Genomic DNA, 12430 nt, shown 5'->3' on the forward strand with positions numbered 1-12430 from the left:
AGACGGATCTTCGGGCTTGCGATGTAGCAGGTGAGATAGCAGCAAGGGAGGGCAGTGAAAATGATGAATCAATCCCTTGAGATTTAGGCTTCATTTGGGATGACTTTCTTAATGCTTCTTAAAGCAGCTTTTTTAGTAAAAAAATAATTTTTTTCTACTACAAAGCTGCTTTAAGAAGCAGAAAGAAAGTCGTCCCAAACAAATCCTTAGTATTTGGAAGTTGTTGACTGTTGTAAAAAAGGCAGCTTGGAATAGGACGCCGGATTGATGCAGATCCCAACCCTTGTCTTCCCTATATTTAGGTTTAGCTGCCTGAAACTCATGCCTCAAACTCCATAAATCAGAGGAAGGGCTTGTAAATAGAACTTGACAACTTTCACCCATTTCAAAATGACAACAATGATGCCTATTTCGATTAGCATCCCTGATCAGAGCCACGATTTGGAAAAGGATATCTTACGATAGTCTAGGTGGTTTATTTTACAAAAAGAAACGACTTGAGACTTATAGGTTTTGTTTGGGACAGCTTTCTTTCTATTTCTTAAAGTAGCTTTTTAATACAAAAATGAAAATGTTTGTATTCAAAAATTGCTTTAAGAAGCATTAAAAAAACCGTCCCAATCGAAACCAAAATCACACAAGTATGAAGAGTTATGTAATGATAAGATGTCCCACACTAACAAACACAGGTAAAAATACAAGATAAAGGAATGAAACACTACAAACTGTGCTTTGATAATGAAACATAAACCATACTGACAATTTTATTTCTGATTTTCCTTTTTTTTCTTAAAATCACAAATTAGTCTAATGACTCATACATGTACTTGTCAGGCGTAGTAAAAAAACTTCAAATTTACGAGCGATTAAGTGCCAGTTTACTGCCAAGCAAGTGGTCAAAGATTGAGCAAGAAACTTGCATCAAAAACTCACAATGATGTGTTTAGGAATCACGCGTTTGTATTCAAGGGATAAAAATCATAATCTCGAAGCCCAACACACTATTTTCTTCTTTCACCACTATGATCAATATTCAATAGGCAAACTGAACTATTTTTTGCTGGTCAAACAATGAACTATCTTTTTTAACAAGTTATGTCAAATGCTATCATTTGTTTTATTCGTAAGGAGTTCAAATCAACAAGCAACACATTTCAAATATCTAGCTATCAACACAAAATGCTGTACTGGCATAAACAAATTTTCTATATAAAAAAATTAAGAAGTCTATCGCATATTATCTCAATTAAATTTCACAGATTTAACACCAGACCAGAAGGAATTATGGCTAACAACTGGCTTTCTACCCCTGAAGTGGCAACACAATGTCAGGCCCATATTCTCTTTTTTGGTACGAGATCTAAAGTTTTGACCATATCAATCTTAGCAGCAACAATGAAATCATTCAAGCTTAGACCACCTGCAATAAAGCAAAGAATGAGCATCTGGAATTGGAATATTAGAATTTACTGAAGAAAGTAGCAAATTTAGATAGCATAGCAAAGCCAAAGGGTAGCCAAGACCAACCAAAATTAATAATGGCTAACATCATTTTGGTCTTTTAGATGTTCATGATGGGAGATAAGATTAGAGAGAGTCGCCTTAGATGTTTTGGTCACATTAAACGGTAGCCTTCCGATGACCCAATTAGAAAAGTTGAGGTATTAGATTTGATTTATGTTAATAAAGGTAGAGGTAGACCTAAAAAGATTTGGTTAGAAAGTATTAGAAATGATCTTTCTTTATTAGATTTAAATGAGAATTTGACTTTTAACCGGACACAATGGCGAAAAAGGATTCATGTAGCCGACCCCACGTAGTAGGACAAAGATTTGATGTTGTTGTTGCTGTTGTAGATGTTCATGATGGGCATAAAAGGTCTGTCAAATTTCTATAGCAACAGAACCTCGGACCATTTATTTAAAGAATTCTATTTTTAACTGTAAGAAGCAATGGTACATCACTCCAATTCCTTCAACACTAAATATATATTTGTAATATGCTTAGACCAAGAAAACAAGGTGATAATCCAGTGGACTAAAGGCAATAGTTAAAGTGGTAAAATGAAATAGAAATTCTTCTAAACAATGTAAAAGAGCTTAAGTTTGAGTCACCTATTGTAGTGGACCTTAGCTCTGCCGTAAGCTGATTAGGCTGCTCCAAGTGAAGATCCGGGTAGTGTCCAGAAACTTCCAATGCTTCATATATCCTACTTATGAGCTCAATTCCACATCCATAATTCCTTACACGCCATGTGCACTGGAGTTTCATCCCTTCATCAGATTCCACCAGCCTCCAACCAACAACCTAACCAATTATAACCATAAAACTTTTACCCATACCATATCCACCGTCTAACGCAAAGCTTTTTGAATACAAATATTGAATAAAGAAAATTTAACATTAAACAAATTTGACAAAATAAATAAAAATATTAATCACTGCGCCATCACAAACCTTCAAATATTTTCCCTTTTGGTATGTTTTTTCCTTGCAAATAATTGGAGTAGTTGTTTGATGTAGGACAATTTAGAGTCTAGAATCTCTAATATAGCTCTAACATGATTAACACTCACAGCATAAAATAAAGAGTTAATCCAAAATAATTAAATAAATGAAATCATTGATGGGTTAAAACATAAATCATCTTTCATTAGAAATTAGCAAAAAAATCAAGAAAATTACGCACACAATCAGAATTCAAGAACTCGATAGAAATATAAATAATCTTAAATCTAGCTAATAACAATCGCATATTGAAGCTAATAATAAATAACATGAAAAAAGGAAGGAAAAATAAGATAAAAAAGAATTTGCCGAAAAAAAAAGGCAAACGACAAGCATGCACAAGAAAATATCCTCCCAAAATTCTTCAAATCTCTCATCTGATCAAAGAATTGAATATCAAAATACAAGCAATTGCAGGTCTTACAAAAAATTATAACTCAACCACAAGCAATTAATTATGTACAGACTTTAAATTTATATACATTGAATATGATCGAATAGAAGAAATTCTACACATGTTCCCTCTTATAGTGTAGACTTTGTAGTCAAGGCCCAAGAGATAGTAGCCGAAAGAAGCAAAAGAATCATAGGAGGAATACAAAAAGCCATAAATCCCTCAGCCGCATGTAACTAGGGGTGTCAATATTTGACCCGACCCGAAAATTTCGGGTTAGGGTCAACCCGAACCCGAAACGGGTCGGGTTCGGGTTTAGCATTTCGACCCGTTTCAAAAATCGGGTCGGATTGGGTTAACCCTTTGACCCGAAAGTGACCCGATTTTGACCCGAAAACCCGATTTTGACCCAGCAACCCGAGATTGACCCGATTTTGACCCGTTTTTTGACCCGAAAAGAGGAGATTGACCCGTTTTTGACCCGAAAATTAGCCATTTTATTGTTGGAAATGGGTCATTCGGGTCGTGTCGGGTTGACCCAGACCCGAAGCGGGTCGGGTTCGGGTCAGGAAAACTGACCCGTTTTTAAAACCGGGTCGGATTCGGGTTGACCCGAATAGTGCCGGGTCAGTTTCAGGTTCGACCCGAACCCGACCCGTGACCCGAAATTGACACCCCTACATGTAACAAAAAAAAAGTTAGAGACTACAAGAAGTGGAGGATTACAAAACTAAATGAACAATCGCAGGTATTAGCCACAAAATAATAATAAAGATTAATCAAAAACAACAAAAAATAGTTTCAACAAATAGTAGAAAGGGGACCCAAGTACAAATCACCATTAACGATAGGGACGAATTTTAAAAAAGAGCATATTTAATGCATGATTAAATAAAAGAAGCGTGATTATTAAATAATTTAAAAAGGAGCAAATACGTCAAATCTACAGAAAATGTAAGTAATTAAGGAAACACTAAATTATTTGGCGTTTTCTAGAAAACGCCACATATTTTGACGTTTTGCACTAATTTTGGGCAGAGAGAGCCGAGGGGAGAGAGAGAGACAGGAAGAGAGAGAGAGAAAGGCATTTAGCACTAATTTTGGGAAGAGAGAAAGCCGAGAGGAGAGATACACAGGAAGAGAGAGAGACATGGAAATATAACTTAATTTAATAAAAATTAATAATGTTATAACTTTTTTAAATTAAAGTTTATAACTTAAATTTATGATTAGTTTAAGTTATAAATTATAAAATTAAATTAAGTTATAAAATTTTAATTAAATTAAGTTATAAATTTATCTAAAAAATTGATAAATTAAGTCATATTATCCTCTCTCTTTTTGCTCACCTTGCCTCTCTCTTCCCGTCCCACCATCTCTCTCTTCCAGGCTCTCTCTTAGTGCAAAATGTCAAATTATTTGACGTTTTTGCTCTTTTTTAAATTATTTAATAATCACGTTTATTTTCCTTAATTATGCATTAAACATGCTCATTTTTTAAATTCGTCCTAACAATAATATATCATTCTAACCATCTACATAGAAACTCCAATTAGAATTCTAAATACCAAAAATTAAATAAAATCCAAATAAAAGTTCAACTTTCAGGCTAGTCATCATAACACAAAAATGTTTACATTTTTAGTGACTATAGATTTTGAGGTTTACAATAATTCTACTCAACTAGAAAAGATTCAATTACAACGAATTATTTACTTCATTCATCAAGCTGATATGGTAATAAATATTGTCCATATGTCAACAAATGTAATATTTTCTCGCCAGCACATCATATGGTTATAATAAACAAGATCAATAATTAGATATGATTTCATCACCCATTATAGCTTTAGGCATGATTATCATAATTATCTAATAATTATGCAAATGATGCATTATCTTATAACACATTCATTCCAATTTATTATATGATTTTATATGATCCCATTTTTCTAGTAGTTAATTTCTTAAAAGTCCTTGCAGCAAATTTTGCATAATTTAGACAAATATTTATCTTATCATCTAATTCAATTTCACATGCCAATTGTTTGCATCTGCAATAAACTTATAATAGCCATGGTTTATGAATCATGCATATGAAAAATGGTAATCCAATAGCATATGATGCATGAAGAGGCAACTTTAAATTGTGTATATGCTGGCTAATGGGTACACCATATATAATTGAGAAAATGATGACTAAAACAAATATAATCATTAGATTCCATAAACTTTTTTTGCATGAGTAGTAAACACAAAATATATTTAATTTAAATAAGATGTGTTTATTACATGAATGAAAAACCTCTCAGAAGAAAATAATCAAAATGGTTTGAAAAAGTTGTCAAGAATTATGTATCTTTGAACTCAACGTCCAAATAGATGAGATTTTAAAGTTCACATTTCCTTGAAGGACATGATCAATGAACTATAGATAGGATGACATTATGACAATCTGATTTTCTCAATAAATTTCTTTTTATGAATATGTAAATCAACAAAGTTAGAAAAAAATTGACATCAATTTGATTAGTAGGCACTAGGCATACAAATAATTACAATGAAAATTTTATTAGAATTTACATTATTAAACTCAGAAGATACAATGTGTTAACAAACAATAGTTGTTAATGCGAGCTTCGGTTGGACTCATGCTCGAGCCTTCCTCACAACCCGAGGAAGAGAAGAGAGATTAAAGTGGGAATCTTCAAGCTAACTTAATAGGTTTAATAAAAAGAAAAAAAAATCAAAGAAAGCAAAAAAAAAAAAAAAAAAGATAAGCATCTCAATGAAGCACAACAAAATATTAGTGCTTTAGCGATCGTCATTTATGATGGATCTGATCTCAAGACTTTCAGTCAATTGCACGAGTGTTCTTGAGTAAGTCGGTTATGGAGGCAATTTTGGCTAGCTTGTCTGAGTAATGAATTAAATGAAAAGCCTAGCTAAGGAGTTTTTGGCAATATCATGCATCTCAAGGACACTCGTAAACATTTTTGTAGTTTAAGATTGAAGGAATATCAATCTTCTTTACACGCTAATGGTCTTAATCAGCTTATAAGTAGTCATATCATATTTGAGTGTTCATATCCCTCATCAGGTGACAAATTTTGATTTGGCGTGAAAAATGAGTAGTCACAAAGAGTTATGTTCTAAAATCAATGATATATTCACATTCTAATTCATGTTTAAGTTAATGTATGATCTCATATTTAATTTTAGATAAAGTCTTTGACTACTGCTCAATTTTAGGTTCCAGTTCATGAACAAGTTCTGGTGTATTCAATACATATTTTACTATGGATACTTGTGTATTCAAATTTTAACAAAATCATATGAAGAATCGTTTTATAACATTAAACATTTTTTATATATCTAATGCATAATTTAAAGAATATTTATTAATTATTATTTCTTCAATAGAGAATCAAATATATCACGCATGATATTAATTATGGAGCATTTTTGTGAAGAACTTTTTCATAGAAATATCAAGCAAGAAATATTAAGCAAATTTGCAATATTCCTAACAGAATAATAATAATAATAATAATGTTCCTCAAATTTAAGGCCTTGTGGTAAGCCTTAACTATTATCTTTAGAGAAATATAGCTAAATGCATATTGCATACTTAGTTTGTGGTCTAAGATATTTAATAAAATATATTTGGTAACATAATTCTCCATAAAATAATATTTAAATCTAAGAAAACAATTAAAAATAATTTTACCACCATGTTTTAAATACTGAAATTCATCATGCAATTTATCTCTTACGAACCAAGAATGATAAATATCATTATTTAGGTTATGTTTCATATTAATCCATGAAGATTTTGTTTTTGCAACAACACTTAAAAATACTTGTGTTGTTCTATTAATTTGACTTCAACAATTTTTTCTGTTTGGGAATCATAAATATTATAGCTTTCAAAAAATTCCTCTTGGCTATCTATCTAATATGAAAATACCACGGGATTGAACTCCTAGTCATAGTCCCACTATTACTTATAACTTCATAATAATTCGGTTGTAGGCTTATGTTAAGCAACAAAATATTCAACTAGATACAAGCATGGTGCATGAACAATGTAGAGATTGGAAGAAACGCTTGGAAGAGCAACTTAAAGACAAGAACAAGCACATGTTTCATTGAATGAAATTTCAAGTTTATTAAGAAACCTTGTTCTAAGTTTCTATTTCATGGGAATATTCATTCTAAGAATATGCATCTTATAGCTTGGAAAGATGTGTGTAAGCCAAAATGCTATGGAGGATTGGATATATTAGATCTTAATGCTTTGTATTATGCTTATAACTGCTCTCTTATTTGGAGAATTTTAAATACTAATAGTCTTTTGTCTATTTGGATTAAAGAATACTATACTTCTTTATGGAAAATGCCTACTAATAAAGCCTCTAAATTCTCGAAAGAGTTGTGTAAGCAGGCTAATTCTATTAAAAATAAACTTTCTTTTGTTATTACGGCTGATAGCAATTTATCTTTATGTTGGGACCCTTGGTTGGAAGGTTCTTCGATTCATGATTTAGTTTCGAGTATTAATGCTCATTGGCATAAATCTGCTCTGAAGGATGTTATTTTAAATGGAAGCTGGTTTTTACCAACTGATTTGCAATTCTTGAATATCTCTATTGATATTCAAAGCACTTCTTTATCTTGTTTGAAATGGGATGGGGAGCTATTTCTGAAATTTAAGAGTTATTATATGGCTTACTTTCAGGATTCTGTTGAAGTTTCTTGGTACAAGTATATTTGACATAAACGGTATGTATTGAGGTATTCTTGTTATGCTTGGATGGCTATTTTAAATCGACTTAAAACTGTAGATAATATTTTGAATAGAAATGTTTATATTCCTTCAGTTTGTGTTCTGTGTAATCCTGGTTTAGAATCTCATAATCATTTATATTTTGATTGTAAATTTTCTTTTTATATTATTACTTCTTTAATTCCTAGTCTTAAGCATTTTTTCTTAAACTCAATCTTATTCAAGTTTTTGATTACATTAATGATCTTAACATTTCCTGTAATATTAAAAATTTTTATTTTTTGACTACTTGTTGCTCTCTTTATTTCATTTGGCGTGAAAGAAATAATAGGAGGTTTTCTGGTACTTGTAAAGATCCGGATTGTGTTTAAAGTCTTATTAGAAAATCTATTTTTGCTAAAGTTTCGGTTTGGAAATCTTTTGAAGAGATTACTAATTACTCTATATATTTATTTTGATTGTCTAATTTTGATTCTCTCTTTTTCTGTTAGCTGTTATTAATGTCAACCGATTTTTAATCAGGATGGACATTAAATAGCTTAGATTTATTTTATTTTCTTCTGATTTTTTTTTTTTGAGTTATTTCTAGTTGGTTAATAATAGGTTTTATGTTCTTTTAGTTTCTCTATTGGCTCTTATTTGTTTCTCCATTGTTTTTTTTCTATATTGTTTCTTTTCTGTTGGCTGCTGCTTGGTTTTTGTATGGCAGGCTCTTTTCTTGTGAGGTCTCAGGAAGCTGTGAGGGAGCTGGTTGATGTTTGAGGATCTTGTTGCTGAAGGATGCTTGGGGCTGCAAGTTGGTGGTTGCTGCCTGGATTTTAGGAGTATTACTTGGATATTGTTTCTATCTACTTAGTTGTTGGTGCTACGGCTGTTGGTTTTAGGAGCATTTATTGGATGCGGTGGCTGCTCTTATCTCGTGAGATCTCAGGAAGCTTTTAGGGAGCTGGTTGATGTTTGAGGATCTTGTTGCTGAAGGATGCTTGGGGCTGCAAGTTGGTGGTTGCTTCCTGGATTTTAGGAGTATTACTTGGATGTTGTTTCTGTCTAAATAGTTGTTGGTGTTGCGGCTGCTGGTTTTAGGAGCATTTATTGGATGCGGTGGCTGTCGGTTTTTTTGATTTTTTTATGAGATACTTCTACTTATTGTATTTTTAGTCCTTTGGACTAGTTTTGTTCTTTCTTCCACTCTTTGTTTTGAAGGGTGATGCTGTTGTTTTAGCAGTTTTTCTGCCTTTTTTGCTTCTTTTTTTTAAGACAGAATTTTAGGTTGGGTTGTTAGGATAATTGCTTTTTATTTTTCTTTACACTGGATGGTAAGTTTTTCTTATTTTTCTTACTACCTTCTGTTTCTGTAATATTTTTATTTCTTTAATGAAAATTGGTCATGTTTGCCCCTAATTTTCCCAAAAAAAAAAAATAGTTTCCTCCTTCCCCTCCCTTGTCTTGGAGTTTGCACATACTCAGAAGGGGTTCCTCCTTCTTGAGCAATCAAGAAGCACAACAAATTGCTGTTACCATTCCAAACTTGCTAGTATCACCCACCCCTCCTATCAGCAAACTGCCATTCAGCCACAAGACTTCAGCCTCCTCCGCAGAAATCGCAAGAATCTTCTCCCCTGCGGTTCTTTCCTTCATCCACATGGTGTAGCCATCAAGATTTCCTTCCCTGCCAACCTTCCAGTGGTCATCCGAACTGCCTTGCCTGCAGGCGTCCAGTTTTTCCCTTACTGCAGCTTCCTCTACCATTCGGCCTGCTGTCTTTCTCCTTGCGTTTTGGATTTTCAGCACGCTATTCATTCCACCATACCAACCAAACTACTGCACATTCGATCTTCAACAATTCCACCTTGTTTCAGGCGTTGTATGACTCAAGAATTGCAGTTTTAACCTTCCAAAATCTGCAGTTTCAAGACCAAAGAGCTGCAGTTTATTTTTTTTATTTTTTATTTTTTTTTAAGACCAGTTTTCGCATTCAAGAACATTACAACAACTCCATCTGCAGTTTTTTTCAAGACCTATGGATTCTTGCCATCAGCCAATCCTTCACCTCTTACAATTTTTCTTTTCAAGTCCACATCAGGTTCTCCATCCTTTGATTCTCTTACTTATTTTGCATTTCCAAATACATATTTATACTAGATCTTCTTCTTTCTTTGCTACAAGTACCAATTTTTTTTAGCAAGAATTGGATATTTCCAATTTCCATCATATTGGGACCCATCACCATGAAGAATTTTGATTTGGTTGACGCATTACGATCCATGCAATCTCATAAAGAATCCCAATTTTCAGAAATTCAAAAATTACTTCATCCAGAAGATGTTCGATTTGCTTCAATTGACACAACTTTGCAACAATTTCAAGTCTTCGTGGACTCCGTAGACAACGCCTTGACAGCTTGCGTATAAATCGTCCATCTCACCCTTCTCAAAACCCTCAACCTCACCCATCCGCCGAAATTTTTGGGTCAACCGCCCGTTCGCCCTCCCAACAATTGCCTTCATCCTTTGCAGGTTTTTCATTCCTTAAAAACATAAAAATGGAACTTCCCCATCTTAATGGATCCGATGTTGACACTTTGATCTTTAAATCTCATGAGTATTCTGATTTTTACAACACACTAGATTGCCATCGGGTTAGAATTGCTTCTTTTTCAACCTCGAAAGCCCTGCGGCCACATGGTTCCAATGGATTCGTATGAAAAGTCACCTCTTAACCCGAATTCATGCTCTCATTACAACAATGCTTTGCCATTTCTTCTTACGCAGAATTGCATCGCAATCTAAGTTAACCCAAATTTCTTTCGTTCATAAATATCAAATATCATTTGAAAATCTTGCTTTTAAAATCCCAATTTTATATGAATCACTAATAAGTTGTTTTATTTAGGGCCTTAAGCAAGAATTACATAGAGAATTGTTGCTTGCCAAACCCTGCAGTCTTCTTGAAGCAATGGAATTAGCTCTTCACCATGAGTCCATATTACAAGTTTTTTTTCCCTTCCATCTTCCCATTGGCGTAAACCAAACCATAATTTTTCTGCATCCAAACCATCTTCCCCTTCTTTAGACCAACCTTCTACCGTCAGCCAAACATCCACACTTCCTTCACATTCAAATGTTTCTTCTAATAAGCCTCTTTCACTAACAATTCTTAAATTGTCCCCCCGCTGAAATTCAATTTCATCACGAAAAAGACTTGGTAGAGACGACAATGACTCTTCCGACTCTAACTACCCCTCTCCTGATTGTGATACGCCTGAACTTTCCCCATAAATTAGCTTGAATGCTTTAGTAGGAGAAAATTATCCTCATTCCTTTTATTTAATTACAAGTCTTGAATTATTAACCGTTATAATGTTCATATTTTAACTTATATTTAGGGTTTAGGGTTTAGGGTTTAGGGTTTAGGGATAGTACACATAATTTTATCCAAGACACTAATTCATTAACTTGGTCTTCAAACACATCCTATTAAACAATTCAAAGTCTCAGTTGGGAATAAAAAAATAAAAAAATAATAAAAAAAAAAAGTCTCAGTTGGGAATGGAAATTTATTAGTTTGCATTTCAAAATGTGCTCAAGTCACCATCTCAATGAAAGGTATCAAGTTCCCTTGAATTTATTTGTGCTTGCTATCCATGGCGCTGAGGTTGTTCTAGGAATGCAATGGCTTCAATCATTAGGTCATGTTCTTCACAATTATCATGATCTGACTATGCAGTTTTCTGCTCAGCATCGTCAAATTACCTTATCCGGTGAATCTCAACTTTTAACAACTCCTATATCATTTCATCAGTTTTGTGCCTTGCTATCTCATTCCCCCTCAATACAAATCTTCACCATCCAATCCGAACCCTTGAACAATCAGGACAAATCAACACAAACTAATTTCGATGACAATCTTTCATCCATCACCACTATTTTACCTACGTTGAGGCTCACGGATAAGAGGATCAAGACAGCAGTTTGCGCAGCTCAAGGATAAGGGGATCAGCACTATAATACCATATAACAGGGAGAATTATTGTACAGATATAATTAGTAATGGTATTGGCCACATGGGCAACACCATATACTCTCTCTGCGCCACTTCTCTGACCCTTAACGGTCTCTGACATTGTAGCTTTATGAGCTCTGTTTCGGTTCTTATATACCGCAAGCTCTCTAATAGAAACCATGGGTTTTTCTCTAATTCTACTGTTCATCTTCTTCCTAACCATGCTCTTGCAGGAAACTCTTCATGGTATCAGAGCTTACTAAGCTTCACCGCAACTCTCATCGTCTTCAATGGCGGACCAGGGCAGGTCGTCTCAGACCCAATCATCTTCCCATCCGAGCACCGCATCTCTATCAGCCACAATGGCCGATTTCACGGTGCCTCCCCCTCTCAAATTTCTCATGTCCAACCTCAAACTTCTGGTGCACACTCAACTCACCGTGGAGAACTACGCCATATGGAGGTTACATATTTATCAAGCTTTCTCAGCCAACGGGTTTGAAAGCTATCTTACAGAGCAACCACCGAGTCCCGTCTCACCCTCCGACCAAAAACTATGGAGATTAATAGATCAAAACCTTGTCTCTGCTCTAATTTCCACAATATCTCCCTCGGTCTGACCTTACATCCTTCATCTTAAAAACTCTCACGACATCCGGAACACATTGGAACTTCGCCTGCAACCTTCCAATCGTTCTCTTGTTCTCCAGCTAAAGAACGAGCTACACAATGTTCAG

At 34.0% G+C, this 12430-nt stretch overlaps 1 protein-coding gene across 1 annotated transcript; it reads right to left on the reverse strand.

Moving 5' to 3' along the window:
- Positions 1–1093: 1093 nt before the first annotated feature.
- LOC110104751 (probable pterin-4-alpha-carbinolamine dehydratase, chloroplastic) lies at positions 1094–9440 on the reverse strand. Its single transcript, XM_020833993.2, has 3 exons — positions 9210–9440; positions 2115–2307; positions 1094–1420 (listed from the first exon to the last, which is right to left on the reverse strand). The coding sequence occupies exons 1-3, from the start codon at positions 9438–9440 to the stop codon at positions 1329–1331; spliced, it is 516 nt and encodes a 171-aa protein (XP_020689652.1). The 3' UTR covers positions 1094–1328.
- Positions 9441–12430: the final 2990 nt, after the last annotated feature.

This window comes from Dendrobium catenatum, unplaced genomic scaffold, assembly GCF_001605985.2.
Source record: "Dendrobium catenatum unplaced genomic scaffold, ASM160598v2 fragScaff_scaffold_343, whole genome shotgun sequence".
In the NCBI taxonomy this organism is placed as follows: Eukaryota; Viridiplantae; Streptophyta; class Magnoliopsida; order Asparagales; family Orchidaceae; genus Dendrobium; species Dendrobium catenatum.